This window comes from Engraulis encrasicolus, chromosome 13, assembly GCF_034702125.1.
Source record: "Engraulis encrasicolus isolate BLACKSEA-1 chromosome 13, IST_EnEncr_1.0, whole genome shotgun sequence".
NCBI lineage: Eukaryota > Metazoa > Chordata > Actinopteri > Clupeiformes > Engraulidae > Engraulis > Engraulis encrasicolus.
The window spans coordinates 52,920,672-52,942,383 of record NC_085869.1 but is presented as its reverse complement, the minus strand read 5'-3'; the positions used below and the strand labels follow the sequence as shown (position 1 = coordinate 52,942,383).

The following is a 21,712-nucleotide window of genomic DNA, read 5'->3' as shown; positions in this document are numbered from 1 at the left end:
TGCTTTGTTTGGTATGCAGCAGAGTTTGATGCCCTGTACCTCACACTGCACTGCAAAAACAAAAAAAGTTCCCGAAAGGACTGTGGGGCAACTCATGTTGTCTCTTTTCTAGCAGATTCTTCAAAGAGTCCTGGAACTATACAATTGAGGAACTATTGATCACCGCTGCATGTTCCGTAAGGAAACTTGGGGTTCTTCCCTGAACGTTTAGGTTCTTTAGAAATCTTTAACAGTATGGATCCGCAGAGAACTTTTAGGTTCCCAACTGAGGGTTGTATTAAGGAACCTTCAAGTGAGGACACTAACTAGAGTTCATTCTAAGCAAACTAGGCAGGTGCTAACTAACTGTCTAACTTGATCTGGACTTTGACCTGCTTGCAGGGAAATAACCCCTTCACAAAGGACTGAACAAAACAAAACATTAAACCGAGGATTACAAAAAGGCGTACTCAAAGCCCAGCTTGACTCTAACTAACATTTTGAGAGGGTTTTTATAATGGCCAGCGAAGGCCAGAAATTTGTTGGGAAGGGTGGTCAGAAATGTCCACACGCCAATGTTAAGAGTCCAGCGAACAATTATACCAAAAAAAGTATAAAGAAAGAAAAAGAGAAGCAATTTTTGGTACAGGGGTCAGTATATCTGAGGATAAGGGTATAATTACTTTTGGCCACAAAGTTACAAAATGATTGTGAGAGAGTTCATTTTCCTTTGCGGTTTTGTTCAAGTATATCACCTTTATCTGCGGGCACCCGTGTCAAAGTGGGTCAACTTTTTTCCGTGTTCAAATATGTTGAAAGAGTCAACACAATTTCCATGGGATGTACAACTTTCATTTTTTTTCTTTCGCCTTCCTCACAGCACGGCACAGTACTTCCAACCACAGAACCCATTTCAACTGAAAGTAACCAAGGAAACAGAGGGTAGGGAAAAAAAGGAGAGAGAGGAGAGAGAAATGAAACAAAAAAAGCGATTTACTGCCAAAAGTAATCCATAAAATAGTGAAAGTAGTTTATTTTGTCCCTCTTTGAACAAAGTCCACAGGCCCCTCTCGGCAGCACCAGGAACCCTAATTGCTGGTTGTGCGATGGACTCTGTCCAATTAAGTTTGGTCAAGGGCAAGATTCCTTCTCCCTTACCCGGCCTCCATTATTTTTCTCAGTGGAGCAGAACAGAGGGCAATGCCATAAAACGGGACGGAGCTTCACTGTACAAAACAAAAAGAGAGAGACAGAGAGAGAGAAAGAGAGAGAGAACCCGATGGTGACCACAGCCACTACGCTAGCAGCGGCACATAAAACGATGTCATCGCAACATCAAAATGTGTATTTGGTGGTGGGTACGGTAGGTGGTGAGGGTTGGGGTTACTTCAAAACTTACATGTCAACATGGAGAGCACTTGCATCGTCTGGAATTATTTTCTTCATGAGTAAATATGACCAGTGCATGTTTGCATGGGCGAGTTAAGTGTGTGTGTGTGTGTGTGTGTGTGTGTGTGTGTGTGTGTGTTTGTGTGTGCACGCGTGTGTTTGTGTGTGCACGCGTGTGTTTGTGTGCGCACGCGTGTGTTTGTGTGCGCACGCGTGTGTTTGTGTGCGCACACGTGTGTTTGTGTGTGTGTGTGTGTGTGTGTGTGTGTGTGTGTGTGTGTGTGTGTGTGTGTGTGTGTGTGTGTGTGTGTGTCTACAGTCACACACATGTGGGAATGTGCACCCATATATTTATAACATCACACACAACTGGGTTGTTGATGCAGCTCCTCTTCGAGGGTAATGCCTCATTGGAGAAGTTGTTTAATCAACCACAGCATGGTGCGCCGATAGACGGAGAGAAAAGCAAGCAGGCATTAGTGCAGTCGGCACTGGGCGCTAGGCAGCAGGCATTGTGGAGACGCGAGGCATTGTGCAGCGTGCTGTGCCATGCCTCATTTCTGCGTCCACAACATGCTTCTGAGCAACTCGGCATGATCGGGGAGAGAGAGAGACAGAGAGAGAGAGAGAGAGAGATAGAGAGAGAGAGAAAGAGAGAGATAGAGAGAAAAACACTGACTGACCACCACAAACATCAGCTAACACAGCCATCCCTCCTCTTCACGGTTCAGCATAACCTCATGGGGTACAAGACACAAATATACAATCTGAGCCAGTTCTCTCCTTCCTCCTTGTCTCTCTCTCTCTCTCTCTCTCTCTCTCTCTCTCTCTCTCTCTCTCTCTCTCTCTCTCTCTCTCTGTCTTTCTTTCTCTGAAGCACGGGCGAAAACGAAGACGCTTGCATGCCGACATGTTCTGATGGGCCTTGTCCCCTGGCCAAAACCCCCGTGGTAAAGGGTTGAAGGCACGGCATGATGGATCACGGCAAACAGATTTAGCAGCGAAGTTCCAGCAGAAGACATTTATGGTGTTTGTAAGTTGGGTTTCTTTTGCTTTCTTTCTTTCTTTTTTTTCATCCTCCTCCTTTCTCCTCCTTCACCAGAGGAGCTCTGCAGAAATCATTTAAAACAGTATAAACTTAGTCGAGACCAAAACGGGAATATGTTGAGTTTCTTTCTTGTTCCTTTTTTTTTTGACAAAGTCCCTGTTTAGAAAGAGGGCCTTCAGTTCTCCATGCCAAAAACAGGATTACTCTCAGACACGAGGGACTTGGATATATACTATACATAGTACATGTGGTACTAATAGTCCTAGTTGAAGCATGATACAACAGATTTAGGGACAAAATGGAGCCATCAAACGGCCCTTCAACAGTTCACCTAAACCTGATTAAGCATTAATAAATGTGCTACAACAGCGTGAGGCAAGCGAAGGGGGATGATGGGTTGTTGAGGTGGGGGAGGGGGGGGGGGTTGTGGTTGGATGTATGGAATAAGTAACCAACATGGACATGAGCTGAAGCTAATATACGGACACAGTAAAAGGAATGACAAGAAGATAGTTGTCACAAGGTATGACCGATGGGGCCCACCGAGTCGACGCAGACCCCCATGGGAAAATTTCATTTGGTTGGGGCCATTTTAAAAATTAAATGAGGAGGTTTTGACTAGGCAATAAAAACACTGGCGTGGCCACCGGGCGAGGTGGGGGAGGGGGGAAGAGTGAGGTACTTAGGGAGAATGCCACCAATTACCTTATTTATAAATCAACGGCAATTTCAGTGATGACTTTACCTTACATTTGATTAAATGTGAAGGAGGGGGGCGAGGAGTGGGGAAAAAAATCAAAGTCCAAAATCATTTGATCTAATTTCCTTTATTGGCAATAATCACGAGAGTTTCTCTTGGGCCCGGCTAATGACAAATGCCATTGATCTTGGTGGCTGGAGAGAGCGTGAGGAGAGAGAGAGAAGAGAGGAGAGGAGAGGAGAGGTAGAGGACGAGAGGAGATGGAGGTGGGGTGGGTGTGAGGGGAAATACGGTGAGAGTGGGAGAGGAGAGGAGAGGGAAAGAGAGGAGAGGGAAAGAGGAGAGGAGAAGAGAGGAAAGGATAGGAGAGGAGAGGAGAGGAGAGGGAAAGAGAGGAGAGGGAAAGAGGAGAGGAGAAGAGAGGAAAGGATAGGAGGGGAGGGCAGGGGAGCGGAGGGGAGGGGAGCGGAGGGGAGGGGAGAGGAGAGGAGGTAGCGGACGAGGGGGGATGGGAGTTGAGGTGGAGTGGTGTGGGGAGCTGACGCAGTGAGTGAGGGGAAATAGCGGTGAGTGCAGGAGAGGAGAGGAGAGGATGGAAGGGCGGAGTGGGGCCTGACATAGAGTATGTGCAGGCGAGAGAGTGAGGGTCACAGGAATAAAGTGAGAGGAGAGGAGAGGAGAGGAGAGGAGAGGAGAGGAGAGGAGAGGAGAGGAGAGGAGAGGAGAGGAGAGGAGAGGAGAGGAGAGGAGAGGAGATGGAAGGAGAGGTGGGGTGAGGGCCTGACACAGCGAGTGAGGAGAGACGGCGGTGAATGCAGGAGTTGGCCGAGAGCAGCTCCTGTCCAGTGAGCGTATCAGGCGAGCAGGACGAGAGCACAGCAGAGGAGATGAGATGTGAACACCGAGACCTCGCCGGACACTGTGCTTGTGACCGCTAATGATGTCACGCAAAGGTTCGCCTGGGCCGAGGTCGGTCCGTGTCTGCCTGCCTGCCTGCCTGCCTGCCTGTCTGTCTAGGTCACAGGACAGAGAGGGACAGAACGAGACGTTGGTTTGGGCTAGCTGTCCGAATGAAGGGTGTGCACTTTGTTTGAGGTAAAGGAGAGAGCGGAAGGAGAGGGAGATACAGAGAGAGGCAGAGGAATAACTGAAAAGACAAGAGAGAATAAATGAAAGAATGGAGAAACAGAGATAGAGAGGTAGAGGTACATTGAGACACCAAGAGTGAGTAAGTGACCAAACAAGTGTGTGTGTGTGAGAGAGAGAGAGAGAGAGAGAGAGAGAGAGAGAGAGAGAGAGAGAGAGAGAGAGAGAGAGAGAGAGAGAGAGAGAGAGAGAGAGAGACAGACAGACAGACAGAAAGACAGAGAGAGAGAAGGAAATAGGTTGCCCACACTAAGCCCCTGGCTTGCTAGGCTGGGCTGGGCTGGGCTGGGCTGGCTGGCGTTAGGGAGGAAGAGAAGAGGACAGGAGGCGATGAGCAGGGAGATGGTCAGTGGCGTGGACAGAGGAAGTTCATTAGTGCACATTAGGCTCTACACCCATCATTATGTTCTGACCCCTTCAGTCAAACGCCATCAGTATAGCCACGGTCCAGCCAATGGCCAGTGGCACTGCTACTGCTCTCCACTCCTCTCCTCTCCTCTCCTCCCTGGTATCTCTCCCTGGCATCAGGGTGGAGGGGACCTTCGCCTCAGCCCCAATACCAGCCCCACCTCAAAGGGCTCCAGGCATATAGATTGCTCCAGCGTTCTGCAACCTTTGGGCCAAATGCAGACAGGCATTTACCACAGAGGCAAACTAACTGCTGGGCAATTTGCCATTAGGGCTGTCAGTGCAGTGGGTGGGTGTTTGGATGGGTGGGGTTGGTTCCTGTGTGTGTGTGTGTGTATTTTTATCAACTTTAAGTAAATGCGACATCCCGGCTCAAATACACAACAACAATGACAGCTTCAACAAAAAGCCTTTGACTGTGTTGAGCTGGTACATGTGAAAACACATGATGTATTTATGGTGTTATGCAACGGACATATGGCTTTAAAAATCTGACATCCGGGGGAAGCAGATTTTAGGCAGCATTGCATAAGCCAGGAACATCTGCTACAAATGGCATACTGGCACCTTTAAACGCCTGACCTGGACAATATATTATTTTTTTTAAATCCTATTCAAATGTAGTATTGATTATTGTATTTGTGTGTATGCTGTATGTTGGACCAGAAAAAACAAACCTAGCAGTATAAGCAACAATCCAATGAATAAAGTTATTCAAATAAAGTTTGTATTGATTGCCAATAACAGGCAAATAACCAAACAAGCACACCATGGCACTTAGAAACTGAAAGACAGAGAGAGAGAGAGAGAGGGAGAGAGAAAGAAGAGAGAGAGAGCGAGAGAGAGAGAGAGAGAGAGAGAGAGAGAGAGAGAGAGAGAGAGAGAGAGAGAGAGAGAGAGAGAGATGGCCCTGCATCTGCATCTGCTCTCATGTCATGCGTTCACAATTAAAAAATGAAGCAAAATAAAAATGATGTCATGTTCCCAGGCTTTAAGCGTGGTCACATGCCTATCAAAGCCTGTGACGCAGACACCACCATCACCATCACGGTGAATGATGCTACAGTGCTGAGAGATGGTTAAGGAACAACACGCAACTGGCGCCAATGTCTCAGTTGTTAAAAATTAGCCAAGCTCCCCACAGTCGCTAATTCAGTATATCTGGACTAAAAAAAATGAATATGTTTCAAATGATGATGACAAGGACATTGCACGATGGAAAAGCAAGCAGTGCCCATCGCCACCCTACACGGCAGCGAATAATACTCTGTGATGGATGACGTCATGTCTCTCTGTTACCACAAGACCAATCGTATGCTCTCCACATACCGCAATGGCCCCCCATACCCCTCTATTGCGTTGCTATTCTATTTGGGGTTTATGGCTTAAACATGTCTTCATGCTGTGTACGTTAGATATGTCAACATCGCAACGTACTGCGTTTCCTGGGGAGGGGGAGGGTGGGGAAAACACAGCTCTTTAGAGTGACGGAAACCTTGTATTGATAACTGTTGTTTGGTAAATACCTGTTTGTCATGATTATATCGCCCTTAAACCGTGGCCATTTTTGTTTGCGAAAGTTTGGGACAAAATCACCGATGCGGAGTTTGATCCTTAATTCGTTCCTATTCATCACGGCGAGGCTCCGCCGACTTCAAAGTGCCCATATGGAGTCAATTGTGGGCAAGCCCCTGGCACACGCAAAGACGGGAGATCTGAGGCGTGCCATACCTTTGGTTTTACCATTGAATTATTTTCACTGGGTACATATTGAGGAGCCCTGTGTGCTGTGCGACGACGCCGGGGAAAGAAAAGAAGAAAAAAGAAAAGAAAAAAGTAAAAGGGGATCCTTTTTCAAGAAATCCCTGAGATGACAGGGAGGTGGAAGCTGTCGAATAAATGAAGAGGAGGGCGGGAGGTGGGAGCTAGGGTGGATTGAGGTGGTGGTGGAGAGGAATTGGAGTTGTGTGTGTGTGTGTGGGGTGGGGGGGGGGATTGGTGTGTGATTGGTGTGTGTGTGTGTGTGTGTGTGTGTGTGTGTGTGTGTGTGTGTGTGTGTGTGTGTGTGTGTGTGTGTGTGTGTGTGTGTGTGTGTGTGTGTGTGTGTGTGTGTGTGTGTGTGTGTGTGTGTGTGTGTGTGTGTGTGTGTGTGTGTGTGTGTGTGTGTTGGGTGAACGGGGTGTGGAAGGGAGCTTGAAAGGTGCCTACCAGATGTTGCTGTCTTTTGCACCGATGTGATTAAATCCCCTTGGTGTGATTACTGCAGATAGATCCCTCGTGCCTCCCTCCCTCATCATCCTGACAAATGAAGACTAAGTAATCACCGGACGGCTATAGCGTGTGTCTGCTGCTCCTGCTTGTGCTGGTGTTGGTGTGGTGGGGTTGTTTGAGGATTTGGTGTCGGGTGCTAAGAGGGGTCGATGGGTTTGTGGTGCGTGGACCTTGGTAAGGGCACAGGCCTCAGTGAGGTCACCAGTCTACGTATTGTGCAGTGGCCTTAGCGCGGGATGGAGGCCGTGGTACTTTATAGGGGGATAGCTGCTCCCAAGACAGGAAAATGTCCAGAGGGGGAAAATAAACGATGCACCATACTGTGCAGTCAAGATGACCAAAGGAATACGGTGCCCATTAACTGTACCTAAGTGTGATATGTTGAACGTTTCAGAAACAGTTCCATGTTCACTGTGGATATGGCATGGGAAGAAGACATGGCATTCAAATCCCACTTGAAAAGAGATAATGTAAGTGGTTCAGGAGGTCTTGGGTGGCACCTCTCAGAGGTACCGGGATGCGGAAAACGGATCCCTCCACTCACCCGGTACTCAGACTCATGAAGACTTCTCAGATGTACCCATAATGACCAACCTCTGAAGGGGGTTGAGATTTATTTTACAAACGTGATGAACCCACCAATCCAACCCACCTACTCAAAACCCTACCTACCCCTAAAAAAACCCAACACTCCTCTCCTCGAGAAAAAAAAGAAGAAAATCCAACACAAGATGCGAGACAGATAGCAGCCCCTATCCCATCTGAACCTTCTCGCAGGGAATCTCTGCAGCAAGCAGGATATCCTGCCATCTGCTTTGGTTACGCGCTCATTCCGCCAGTCAGTCATTTGAGACCTGCAGAGGCACAAATGTTCTCTCTCTCTCTCTCTCTCTCTCTCTCTCACTCTCTCTCTCTCTCTCTCTCTCACTCTCTCTCTCTCTCTCTCTCTCTCTCTCTCTCTCTCACTCACACATCAATGGCTTCACAAAAACGCTTTTAAAAGTAGCCAACCCCCCCCCACCCCCCCATTCCCTACCCCACTGCATCTTACTCCCCCAACCTCAACCCCCCACACACACCCTTTTCCCAATCAACTTTAAAGTAGCTTCAGTTATCTGCTGTGAGTTAACAGACCTAATGAAAACCTGACCTCGGTGCCGACCGACACACACAAGGCTTTTCAGGTCCCTGTGACGTGCGGTGAATGCATACATCTGCGCCCTAACTGCGCACTCGCACTTTTCCACCAAACCTCAAAGAGATCAGAGCTATTTGTGTCTATGCTGCTTACTTCTGAAACGTCTACAGAAAAAAAAGAAAGGGACACACGGCCCCACCAAAAAAAAAAAAAAAAAATCACGCTAATGATCATCAATCTCTGCTTTTTGTTTACGGGTGTAATCGCACGCCCTTCTGTGGCAACCTCACAATGTCGCAAGACTGCTATGGAAACGTCTCGGTCCAATCCGTGCCACATAATGGAGGAGACTGAGAGCCATGGCAAATCTAAGTATGCTACGAATGTCCTGGACTGACTCGCCTGCCCTCGTCTTCCACCTCCCTCCCTTCCTCCCCGGACGCCATCCCCCCACTACGCTCTTTTTTTGTTATTGCTTTGGTCAAACCACTTGAATCCGACACCTGCTCGTCACGTGTGCACGTCGATGTTACTATTCCCCCTCCAACATCAAGCTGCAGGAGCTGGACTTACGGTGGGGACAGACAAAGAACACAGAAAAAAAAGGAATGAATGAGAGAGAAAGAAAGGGGGAAAAAGAATGGAAGAATGAAAGAAAAGGCAAGAAAGACAGAAAGGGAAAAAGCCACCAGCCCCCTGAAAGTTGGGGGAGATTGATGAGGTGGCATGGGCAGCCACAGCAAGCCTCCTGCTGGAGGAGGTCAATGGCTATTAAATTACCAGCCCTCGCCCCTCAATGCTGCCCCCCTGACAGACAGACACTAATGCAGATGAACAAAAAGCTAAAGCCAGTGTCAACAACACACACCAACACAACACAACACAACACAGCACAACGAAAATAAAATCACTGTGTACAAAACTAATGAAGTCTGTGGAAAAAGGCAGCTTGGGTGTTTTTTTTTTTGGTATTCAGAAACTAAAAGCTAAGTCTATGGGGAGAAATCAAATCAAAAGACAAACCAAAAGATGTGTTAGATATCTCTGCTGCTTGGAGATATAATAGGCATATGGTTATTTTTACAAGACGTCAAAGTAAGTCAATGTTCAATATAAATTAAGTTAATAACGTTACGTTATACTGACTTTTATGCAATTATGTAGCAACACTTATGACATTAGTATGGTCACTTTTGACAGTTTTCTTAATCAAATCTGGCAGGTTAAGGAGCTATTTCATAGATTAAACTACGGAGAGGCACCAGACAAACTGTGCTACAGTTAAGTGTCTATGTCCATCTTTAGTCAAACTATTATACTGAATGCTATTACGCTTTATAATACCAAACGAAAACTTCTGTTCATTTATCCATTCTATTATTTTAGTAGTTTTTTATTTTTTAATTGCCATTTATTTCATTTGCTCTTCGCAGCATTTATACTCAGCATTTTTTTGTCTTGGCTGTTTCTTTCACTCCTTTTTCTCTTTCCTTTTTCTTTCTTTCCGTTTTTGAAAAGGCTGAGCGCGCCTGGTTTCAGAAAGAGGACCGCGGGCGCGTTAAGGGGTAGTCGGCCATGCATATAATCGCTTCCTTACACTCTGTGAGTTTGCTTTGGATCGGGCAAATTACCATCTGAAAATGAGCCGAGAAACACTCTAGGCAAGAGCCCCGTGTCATCAGTGTCGGCTCACTCGCAGCGTTCCTTTACCACTGATATGTACATGTGAAACACAACCACACATACACACATACACGAAATACACACACACACACACACACACCAAATACACACACACACACACACACACACACACACACACACACACACACACACACACACGCACACGCACACACACACACACAAAGTCACTGATACGTACATGTGAAACACAAGCACACAACCACATCAGTATGCAACAACCAACACACAGTCAGACATACACACAAACATGCACACAAGTACACACACACACAAATGTTGGGATTTCGCATGCACATTCAGAGAGGGTGTAGTGAACAGGAAATATGAATACAAACAGAGCACACATGATGCATACTCTAGCATGATGCATACCAGGCAACTGGGTACATTCTTATGCTTCTTTTTTCCTTCCTTCTCATCATCATCATACACAACAACGCTTGCCACGCATATACGATGCCTAGCCTGTCCTGTCGACAAACTTAAAAACACACAGCTCTCTCTATATAGTGAATTCCCGAGATCTGAGACATTTGTTGAAGGCTCATTTTTTTTGCATTGCGCTCTGTGTGTGTGTGTGTGTGTGTGTGTGTGTGCGTGCGTGCGTGCGTGCGTGCGTGCGTGCGTGCGTGCGTGCGTGCGTGCGTGCGTGCGTGCGTGCGTGCGTGCGTGCGTGCGTGTGTGTGTGTGTATGGCATGGGGGAGTGTGGGGGTGCTATGGCGGACATCGGCACAAATTGTCGCTCAGTGAAGTCCCTTGATAACAGAGCTGCTCACCTCGGGCACTCCTCAATCCACTTTGCACTTCCTCAGCCACACACACTCCTGCAGGGCCGGCTTTAAATAATTAGTCACAACATATTTCAAGAGTGAGTCTCTCTCTCTCTCTCTCTCTATCTCTCTCTCTCTCTCTCTCTCTCTCTCTCTCTCTCTCTCTCTCTCTCTCTCTCTCTCTCTCTCTCGCTCTAAAGCAGACTTTCTGCCATTTACCACAGTGGTTCAGAGGAAACTGACCACAGAAGAGTAGAGCATCAAAAAGAGAAAAAAAGTTGGGGGTGGTGGGGTAAGGGGGAATAAGAATTGCTTTAAAACTGCATCATTTGTTTATGTATTTGTCCCCATTCGATGCATTGTGACCAATAAAAACACAAATCATTTGTTCCCAATGATAAGGGAGATGCAGGACCCAAAATGTACACATGCACACATGCACATTCACAGCAAAACACACTACCTAAAATTTTAAAAAATATGCAGTTAACCCTCACACCTGAACTAAAAATAAAAGACACCCACTCCCTCATGATTTAAAATTAAATCAAAAGAAAAAAAACACTGTTCAGGGATGTGTTTAGAATCAAACTCAAACCATGTTGTGATGTTGTCACTTTCATGTCCCTGAATGGGCTGCTGTTGATTTGGAGGGACGCTAATGAGAAGCAGGTCGTGTGGCGCTGAGCAAGCAAGCGGCTCTGGAGGATAGGAGGCCTGCACTGCACTGTACATTGTTTTGGAACAGGCCAATAAAAAAGGTACGACCCCTTCTGCACTGATCCGGGACAACAGCTAATAAAAAGGGTTGGGGGAGGTGGTGCGGGGGGTGCTGGGGGGATGCAGGGCCTGGCACCGACTGATCAGGCCACGAGAGGTGAGGCGACCCTGGTGTCTACCCCGCGTCAGGACAACTCTCTCTGTCTCTCTCTCTGAGTTTCACTAAAATGGTGTTTGTTTTAAAGCAGAACTGTGTAGATCTCATCTTCAGTCACCCTACAGGTTGGAAGTACTTTCGAATTATATGAGGTACTCCAGTCTAGATATACTTAATGCACTTTTACTGGAAAACTGTATTCAACATAAAACAAATCACTGAGAGGATGTTAAATGCATTACTTTACGTATAAAATAAACAAGTTATATCAAGTCGATTTAAGAGTGCATCCAGAAACTTCCATGCAGAGTCTTGTAATATCTGGGCATGCAGAGGGAAAATCTGTGGTGTATGACCAGAGGTGCGTGAGTAGTAAACATCAAGACATGCATGTTCAAATGAGCTTCCGGAGTAATTTGGTGAGAAACATATGACAATCAGGACTGCCACTGCAAGACCGTGTGTTAGTCTGTTTGTATCTCTCTTTAATGTGTGTGTGTGTGTGTGTGTGTTTCTGTGTGTGTGTTTGTGTATGTGTATGTGTATGTGTATTTGTATGTGTATGTGTATGTGTATGTGTATGTGTATGTGTATGTGTATGTGTATGTGTATGTGTATGTGTATGTGTATGTGTATGTGTATGTGTATGTGTATGTGTACGTGTACGTGTGTGTGTGTGTGTGTGTGTGTGTGTGTGTGTGTGTGTGTGTGTGTGTGTGTGTGTGAGGGAGTGACACTGACAGGATATTAAGGCTGTCTGTTCTAATCACGGTCTTACACAACTTTGCAGATTTTGCCATTAACCACGCTCCCAAACTCTATCAGCTTTCTGGGTCGGATTAAAGAGTGAATGCAGTTGCTTTTTCTTTAATCAGTGCCTCTGTGATCCCTAGAAGGCAAATTTCTGTCGCTCGGGATAAGACGGCTGACCTTGTGACATCGGGGAATCGGATGGGGAAGTGGAGCACTTGGCACTTGGGTCGGATGAGGCACCCCAGGTCTTTGGGCCGGTGGTCTGGGACCGTCTTGAAGAAGGAGGGCACGGAGGTCAAGAAGGACTCCATGTTGAAGCTGGAGTTGAACAACACTGTATCTGCCACCAAGCTGGAAATAAATAAAAGGCACACTGCTTGATGTTGTGAATCATGCTTTTTAAATTTGCTTTTTTTTGCTCCTTTTTGCCGTTGCTTGTCCTGTGTTTGTGTTCTGTTGTCAGAATCATGACGTGTTTAGACTGGCTTGACACTGAACCAGCAACAAACAGATGATACTAAGGAAATAAGAAATGCTTGAAGGGGGTTTCTATATTAGATTTTGGGATATTTTTTTCAATAATACAATGCATCCCCTTGATGAATGGTAACACATTATAATTGCAGTAACATATGAAATCATGACAGTTTGTTCCAATGCTAACATTAATCAACATGAGGAACCACAGTTCTCTTCAGCCAATTGAAATAATCAACTAGCCAAGGCATCTGATTGACTTAAAGTTGGTGCAGCACCACGAGCAGGGTCTCCCTCCAGCATCAGTTGCAGAGGACAAGGGGGGCTGGTTGGGGGAGGTATTGGATAAATCCTTTTGAACGGAACTGAATCCTGTGGAACCATACCCAAAGATGTATGGAAATACATCAAAGCAATGGTGCAACTGATGCAACTGAATATCCAGTAAGCTGCTTCAGTTGTGTAGCACTGCAGACCACCGTACATCAAGAATGGACTAAATAAATGTATTTATTTATTCATTCATATATTCATTCATCCATTTCATGAACTGTGTCAGTAAAAACCATGCATGCCACAGCGCTGGTTAGCTATACAACGTATTCAATCTCTAGTGCAGAAAATGCAGTGTGTTTCCGACGCTCAACCTGTAACTCCGGCAATGTGTTTTTTATTCGTCTTCACGTCTTGCATTATGGCACAACTGAGTACACATGTGCATTATACAATGTCTTTGGTTAGTTTTAATGTTTTTACAATGCCACATCTGAAAGCATTATTGGACAACAGCTAGCGAGGGAGCAATGGGTATATGAATTATTTATATGCTGCCAATGGTACATGGACAACTGTGTGTATTTTAACGAGATCCTGTTGATCATTATGAATGATTTGCAGAGAGCAAGCAGATTGAGGTCAACTATCAAAAATATGCTAATGCATAGTCCGACAGCACAAAGCCAATCAGTCTACAGTTTGTCCACATCTATTAAGCCTTTCTATAAGTATATTTGCCACTACTGAGCCTGGGGACACCCAAACAAACTTCTATTTGTCCAGCCGATTTCTATTTGCCCACACTCACACTGTCATACTGTGGATGCTGAAGTTTTGTAGAAGCTGTCAAACCGCTCAAAGAAGACCATTCCTGTACAATCCACCAGGAATGAGCTGAATTCAAAACTCTGAGCCACCTCTACATAAAGGCTAGATCACACCAGGAATGACTGAATCACACCATGTGCTCATTTAAGCTTCTTCTTTTTTGCTTTTTTAAAAAGGTACAGGAGACTGATGTTTTAACATTAGAGTCTTCAGAAAAGTCAAAGTGTCATTCTATACATTTGGTTCCATGTTTCACACTGCTCCCTCAGAAAAGGCAACTGTCACTCTGGACAGAGCTGAACCACACTGGGGTTCTCCAATAACTCTCCTCGTCAGTCATCTCAGTCCCTGTTTCGTGCAATTTGTCAGCCGGCCAGGATAAGCCATGACTGTGCTCATAAAAAAATGACGGCTAGTTCTAAAACCCAGAGCTTACCGGTCAATGAAAAGATAAAACGTGTTGCAGGTGTCTTAAATATCAAACCGACAGGGCGATGTGTGACTGACACAAGGGATGTTAGACTGACAAAGTTTTCAGTTTTCCTTTTACAGGCAACTGTTCAACGATAATAACAAAAATCTCAAAGTCTTGGACGTCTTACAGCAGAGCAACACAATGGAAAAGTAGAAGTACTACTCCACACAGGTGTGCTCCATTATAGTCGCACCGCAGTGACAATTCTGCCCAGCAGCAGAACACACATTGACCTTCGACTGTGGTCAATTGACAGAAGTGGAGAGAACACGCGGCTTTAACAGCTTTCAGAAATGGGCCTTTCTTCGCTCACATGCATCTACTCACGGCAGAAGATGAATGCTAAAGGCAAAGTGGTCCTTAGCATGACAGGACCTGGCTATAGCCATGGTCTCCTGCCACATGTGTTCATTTACTGTTAGTTTTGATGCCTTCGGTGAGAATCTGCAATGCTCAAAAAACTAAAAAAGAGTATTCCTCATCCCTGTTGCTCCAAGGGATTTTCTGAATGTTTTGCATTTATGATTTTATATATTTTTCTGATTTCTGTGTTATTCTGTCATTCCCTGATTCTTTTAAACCTTTGACCTAGCTGTGTAGCATACCCTACCCTAAAATGCTGTCAATTTTTGTCTCTTGTCAAACTGTTGACACACATTGAACTGCATGTGTTTATGAATTGTACTATACAAATAAAATTGAATGAGAAGGTGCCCAAGCTTTTGGCCCGTACTTTATCTACTTTATCTCTGAAAAGTGGCCTGATTATTAGGGCTCCTACTGGAAGATAAATGCTGAACGCGAAGTGCTCTTTACCATGACAGGACTTGGTTGTAACCATATTGGAAGTCTCTTTCTTGGCTCCTCCGGACAGGATACACCAGCTGGTTCTCGTGAAAGTAGAGCACTTTCCTCAAGCGGCCGAGGTCAGGACGCAGAGCCACCAGTTCAGCTAGGTTCAGCACAGAGCTAGCCAGGAGCACCCTGAATGTAGAAGGAGGAGAAAGCCATCACGGTGTGAGAAATGTGACATATTTAAGGAGAGGAAAATAAACAAAGAACATTACAAGTACCCCTGTTCTTGTGATATTTATGGAAAACCTGTGGATTTGTAGGCGAATCATGCCAGAATCTTACATTGCACAAAGATCAATGGTGAATTCATGTCAAACTTATATGGGGTCATTATAATGTGTCATAATGCATATACAGTTGTAAAAACCTACATAACATAGCATAACAATTCCTTATGTGTGCAGCCAGCATTATGCTTTGAGGTTTATAAATACATTATGTCCCCTGTATAAATATGTTAGCCTCATCTCAATGAGGGTCATCATTTTGTCCACACTGCCCTTCCCAATATTTTCCTAGCTTTGAATGGACTACTTTGTGTGTTTAGATCAGTGAAACTAAAATTACATTTTCATTGCAGAATTAAAACACTTTGGAAAGTCAAAAGCCCTTTCCCTACCGATTATCTCTTTCCATGACTGCTACCAGAATGTTAAGCAGGCTAGATTGAATATCCCACAAAAGCTGAATTAGAGGAAGTTGTAAGGTTTGCGTATGTGGTCCAAGCAGTCACTCTGAGGAACCTTTTGAAAGGAGATCCTATGGCCATTACAGATATTCCCTTAACGGCACCTGACATCACGAGAGAGGAAGAAAATGATTTTGGTAACTGATGAGGACATGATTGCCCCTTCGTTTGTTCATTTTGTTCTGGAAGGTTATGGCCAGCGATAGAACCCTTATTGTCCTGAATGAGGATGTGGAGAGAGAGCCAAAGCGAGAGTCTTTGAAGCTCTCTTAAGGTCTCCCTAAATGAACCCAGCCCCTGTCGGCTCTTCTGCCTGTCAGCCGGCCGGCCTGCATGTGAACCGGGCCCCTTTGATGTGGGGGAGCCCACAGGCAGTAGATGAGACCATGACACCACTCGCCTTCTGCCTGCGAGGATTAGAGCCCTTCCCCATATCCTGTCCCGTATCTGGCAGTGGAAGACCACATACGTAACGCAAACCTCCACCGACTCTCTCTTTCCCTTTCTCTCTGTGTGTGTCTCACCGATGCAGATATCTGACTCAAACCAGATGAAGTAGAAGGATCGCTATTTCTTTTCTTTTTTTTGTCCTTTCTTTACCCGTGGAGTCTCGTTCTTGCTTCTGCTCCTGCCAAGAATAGTTCACACAGGACATCCTGTGCAGTTTTCTTGGATTAGTCCCTATGGAGCAGAAGGGCTTATTTAACTTCCCTCTTTGAGTGGGTGGCTGTTTTTTTCTGGAGGTTATATACGTTTCCCCCCCCCTTTAATGGCTCTTTATCAGGACCATCTTCAATCTTGATCATCTCCTCAGTAGACGCACCTCAACATCAGGCAAGGACGGCTTACTTGCTGGAGGAAAATCCACGGATTAGGCAAACACCTGTTTATATTGCTTAGGGATAACAGATGTTAAACCAAGACATGATGACACAGTGCCCCCTTGGGTATGGAGTGTTTTTTTTAATATCTAAGTAAATTAAACCAGTGCTGCCCATTGTCTTATTGCTGACTGAAATATCTTTGATATACCGCATATACATACATACTGTACAGTTATACATATTTTTGGTTTCTTCCTGACTATAGGTTTTTTTCTCAGACCTCATTGAGCTTTTTCCCTCTACGAACTATGAATCAAGGGAAAAGGGAGTTTTTCCTCACCCCTGATGCCACCAGGGGCCACATCTGAGCGCCCAAATTCAGTGTGACTATCTATGACTTATGCTGGACCCAGCCACTGTGGACCTTACGCCTCTAAGAATCCTGGGCCCAACCTACGTGGACTTTATGGCTCTACAATCTCTATCTATGTCTTCTTCCTCTGTCTTCTTGCTGTTCCTGTCTCTCCTTCCTATTTCTCCTTTTAAATCTATGTCTAACAATGATGTTTTTTCCCATTTGTTAAGCACTTTGAGTTGCATGCCTTGTATGATACAGTGCTATACAAATACAATTGTTATTATTGTCATTATTATATTGATATTTACAGTTATACATACAGTGAGTCCAATATGTATTTGATCCCTTGCTGATTTTGCCGGTTTGCCCACTAATAAAGACATGATCAGTCTATACATTTAATGATAATATGTATTCAAACATGGAGAGACAGAATATCAAAAAGAAATTCCAGAAAATAACTTAAAATAACATATTTTAATTGATTTGTATATAATTTAGGCAAATAATTATTTGACCCCTCTATCTAAAGAAGATAAAGTGTCGCAAAGCCCTAGTTGTCTAGCACTGAGGTCAGATGCTTCTTTTAGTTGATGACAATGTTTGTGCATATAGTAGAAAAGATTTTTGGCCATTTTTCTTTGCAGATTATCTCTAAAACATTAATAGTTTGTGGCTGTAGCTTGGCAAATGGGAGGTTCAGTTCCCTCCATAGAATTACTATAGGGTTAATATTTGGAGACTGTCTAGGCCACTTCACGACTTTAATATGCTTCTTCTTGAGCCACTCTTGAGTATGTTGTGTATTATTGTCATGTTGGGAAATCCAAAAATGGCCCACCTTCAGTGTAGTGGTGGAGGGAAGGACGTTTGCACTCAGGATTGCACATTACATATCTCCTCCATCCATTCGTTGACAATGTGAAGTTGTCCTGTGCCTTGGCCAGACAAACACCCTCAAACCATAATGATACAACTTACATGCATGATGGTGAGGAGGGTGTTCTTGGGATCATAGACAGCAGTTCTCTTTCTCAAAACACATTGAATTGTGTTAATGCCAAACTGCTTGATTTTGGTTTCATCTAACTACAGCATCTGCTTATCATATCCTAAACCAGTCTGATGTTCGTTGGCAAACCTCAGGTGGGACTGCACAGGTTCCTTCTGAAGTAGAGGTACCATGTGTGCACTACAGGATTTTAAACCTCTGTGGCATTAAGTTCTATCAGTAGTTTTCTCAGTGATTTTGGTCCCAGTAGCTTTGATATCATTGCCTAGTTCATCCCGTACAGGTCTAGAGTACTTTCTTTCTATTCTCATGATTATCAAATCCCTACAAAGGTCAAATCTTGTATAGAACCCCAGACAGGCTGATGGATAGTCATTTTGTATTCCTTACATTTTGGAAGAAACGCATCAACAGTTGGGTCATTAATACCCAGTCTCTTTCTTGTGACTTTGTAGCCCATTTAATCTTTGTTCAGGTCTAAAATCTGGTCCCTGATATCAGTTAGTATGTACAGGTGTCTTTAATTCAGATGACTAATTGATCGGAAGTGCCCATCTAGTCTGTGGGCCCGGAACTGTTATCAGTTGGCAGGGGATCAAATACTTATTTTGCTCGATGAAATAGAAATAAATCAATATATATATTCTCTTAACCCCTTAGGGGCTATTTTTGAGTTTTTTTGAGGTTTTGCACAATATCTACTTAGATGGTTCCTGTGCCTGCATACTTTGACCTATCATGGAGTGACTGGTACCATTTGAAAGTAGAGACTCTGTAGAGTTCGGAAGATGTTGTAATGTACTGCCAAGGACTTACTGAACATCTTTTTTTCTGACAGGCGGTTTTAGAAACTCTTGGAAATTACTACATTTCAGCAGTTCAGCTGATACATTTGGCCTTGGAAACACATTTGATACTTACTCACAGGTCTACAGAAACTGTTTGTCAAAGGGGATCTTGTTACAGCTATATATGACCTTTCCCAAGACAATTATGTGTGGATATGCACATGCGTTTTGCCATGTGTTTTATTGAAGACCTTTTGATTAGTCAAAATGCACCCCACAAATAAGGTCTCACTGTTCAAGAACAGGCAAAAACAGCACAATTCTTGAGGGAAAAAATAAATGATCGTTTTTTTTCACAATAAAGTGGTTTAGTTAGTTTAGTTAGCAAACCAACAAAATCAGCAAGGGATCAAATACTTATTTGAATCACTGTATTGATATTTAAGTATTGGTTACCATTATGTGGGAGCTATGACTGATACGGCGTATAAAGAAAAATGTACGCAACCCATAAAACCTTGATCTCAAAAAACAATTTCAAAAATGACATTTTCCACACTTAGAAAATGTTGGTACAAGAACATCCCCATGGCATGACCATAGTGTGTCACCACTACTGTCGACAACTATGGTGCGTATGAGTAAGGTGAAGCTTAGTCCACTTAGTAAACACCCCGGGGAGCTGTATTGAAATCAATCAGTACATCAATCCATGGACATATGATACCCAGGGCCTACAGTGGGTGTCCTCTGGGAGTCATTTAGCCAAACTCCCAGTGAGAAGACATATGCTCTTGAGTGAGGAGGAAGGGTTTCCACCTGGCCACTCTCTCATACAGCTCAGGACTGGTGCATGGCTGCATTGATGGTTGGCTTTCTGCAAGACTGTTATCTTCTTCAGGACACTGAAGAGGTTTGGTAGGCTTATCTAACCATGAGGTTGTGCTCTTGCTCATGAAGTCACCATACCCCTCATGTTTTACAGCTCTGAACCTTATAGACTGTCTTTCTGACCTGCAGGATAACCTCTTGAGATGTTTCAAAAGTCTTACTTTTAGTCAAGTGGAGCAGCGCTGTACGACACCATACCGAAACCGGCTTGCTTTTTGGAGCATTTATATCTGTGGAGCTTATTCATCTAGTGATTTCAATCAGTCACTAACACAGTACAATTTAAGTCCTAAAATCTTAATTGTAGCATGCAAGAAAGCTCAGTCACGTGTCAAAACCAAGGGCAATAAAAGATGGACTACGCTCCTTCATTTTCTTAAATGTAGCAAAGGAAGAAAAAACACTTTATACAGACAACAAAAATAAATGAATGCAGTTTAAGTCTGAGACATACCCAGATTTGGAAAACTTAAGGAGGCATTAAGAACCTTCTTAATGCTGTCTGCATAATTTGATATAATACGTCTGTGCTCCTAGACCTCAGAAGTAATAACAACACTGCAGTGCACAGCCTACTGCATTTTCTTCATCAGTGCCATAAAGTTAACCTAAAGGGCTAGGCGCCAGGCATGCGATGAGGTAAGTGTTCCTTCAGTGGAACCAATACATTAATGACATCAACCACAAAGCAAAAAATAACTTGCACAACAGCAAAGCTTATTAGCCTGAACTGATCATAAATAATTTAGAAACTGATAAATGACACACTTTGGCTCTAATGCAGTGGTGCACCACTACAGGGTAGCTTCTGTGCCATGCCCTCTGTCAGTAGTTTTAGAAAGTCAGCGACCTCTCTGTTTACGTATCTAGGTGATGTTACTTGCATAATACAATTTGTCAAATGGAAAGTGCAATAGCACTTCTCTGAGGGAACGAGTACAAAAAAGCAAAATGGAAAAGGAGGCCAGCATCTGAAGCACCTAATGTACCCGTTTACAGGGTAAGCTTGTGATTTCATGGCCTGTCAAAGTTTGTAGGCTGCAAAGTCATAACCAAATCTGTTACACAATCTTAATTCGTTTTTAACCGTCTGTCTACCTTAACCAGCATATAACACACCTCAATTTTAAAGATGTTACTGTGATCGTGTAAGCCGTGAAAAACAAAAACAGGTCATTAGAGTGATTCTCCCCTTCTGAAATAAATCCACACACTGTGCGTATGCGTGTGTGTGCGCGCGGGCGCACGTGTGTGTGTGTGTGTGTGTGTGTGTGTGTGTGTGTGTGTGTGTGTGTGTGTCTGAGTATGTGGGTGTATGTGTGTGTGCACACACTGTTCTCAATGTCTGCTAATATAAATAACAAAGCATGCCATAACTGGCTTCTACTGTACCATATGACGTGTCCACTTGTCGGCAACTACCAGAAATTTCCAGCTAGCTGAAGCTTCCTGCTGCTGTTGCTAGGCGCAGAGCAGAGATGGAACCTACCCAGACATATAAGATTCCAAAAGCAAACCTGTGGAGGCTGGTAGGTGGGTGGCCAAGTGTCATACTTTGCTTAGTCAGGTTTCAAGCCCGCTTGTGAAAAAGGGCCCATCTAGAAATTACTGTTTTGGAAAAGGGAGAGGGGGAGAGAGAGAAATAGAAATAGAGAGAGAGAGAGAGAGAGAGAGAGAGAGAGAGAGAGAGAGAGAGAGAGAGAGAGAGAGAGAGAGAGAGAGAGAGAGAGAGAGAGAGAGTCTGCTGGCATCGATGTCATCGATGTATGATGTATTTCTGGTTTGAGTTCCTTGACAGACCGCAAGGATGTGTGCCTTTTTCCCCCAGCTACCAGCACAGGTTATTGTCCATGATTGAGCACAAACATTATTGACTCGACTGACTGGGCCAGTTAGAATCGAAATGCTGAGCTAAGATGACGCAAGGGCTAAATGCTCATATGCCTCAGCTCAACACGAGAAAACACTATTTTTAGTCTCTACTCCTTCTGAGAAACCCTTTATCGCCTTTATGCATCTGTGATTTTCAGGAGACCAAATCAAGAATACCATCATT

At 44.4% G+C, this 21,712-nt stretch overlaps 1 protein-coding gene across 2 annotated transcripts in view; it reads right to left on the bottom strand.

The window, feature by feature from the left end:
• Positions 1–21,712, bottom strand: part of gtdc1 (glycosyltransferase-like domain containing 1) — a 49,615-nt gene that overhangs the window by 18,315 nt on the left and 9,588 nt on the right. For both annotated transcript variants that reach the window (XM_063214707.1, XM_063214708.1), the window contains exons 3-4: positions 15,057–15,224; positions 12,362–12,535 (exon numbers count right to left, since the gene is read on the bottom strand). In XM_063214707.1, the coding sequence (XP_063070777.1) occupies positions 12,362–12,535; positions 15,057–15,224 (342 nt within the window). The remainder of the gene's footprint in view (positions 1–12,361; positions 12,536–15,056; positions 15,225–21,712) is intronic.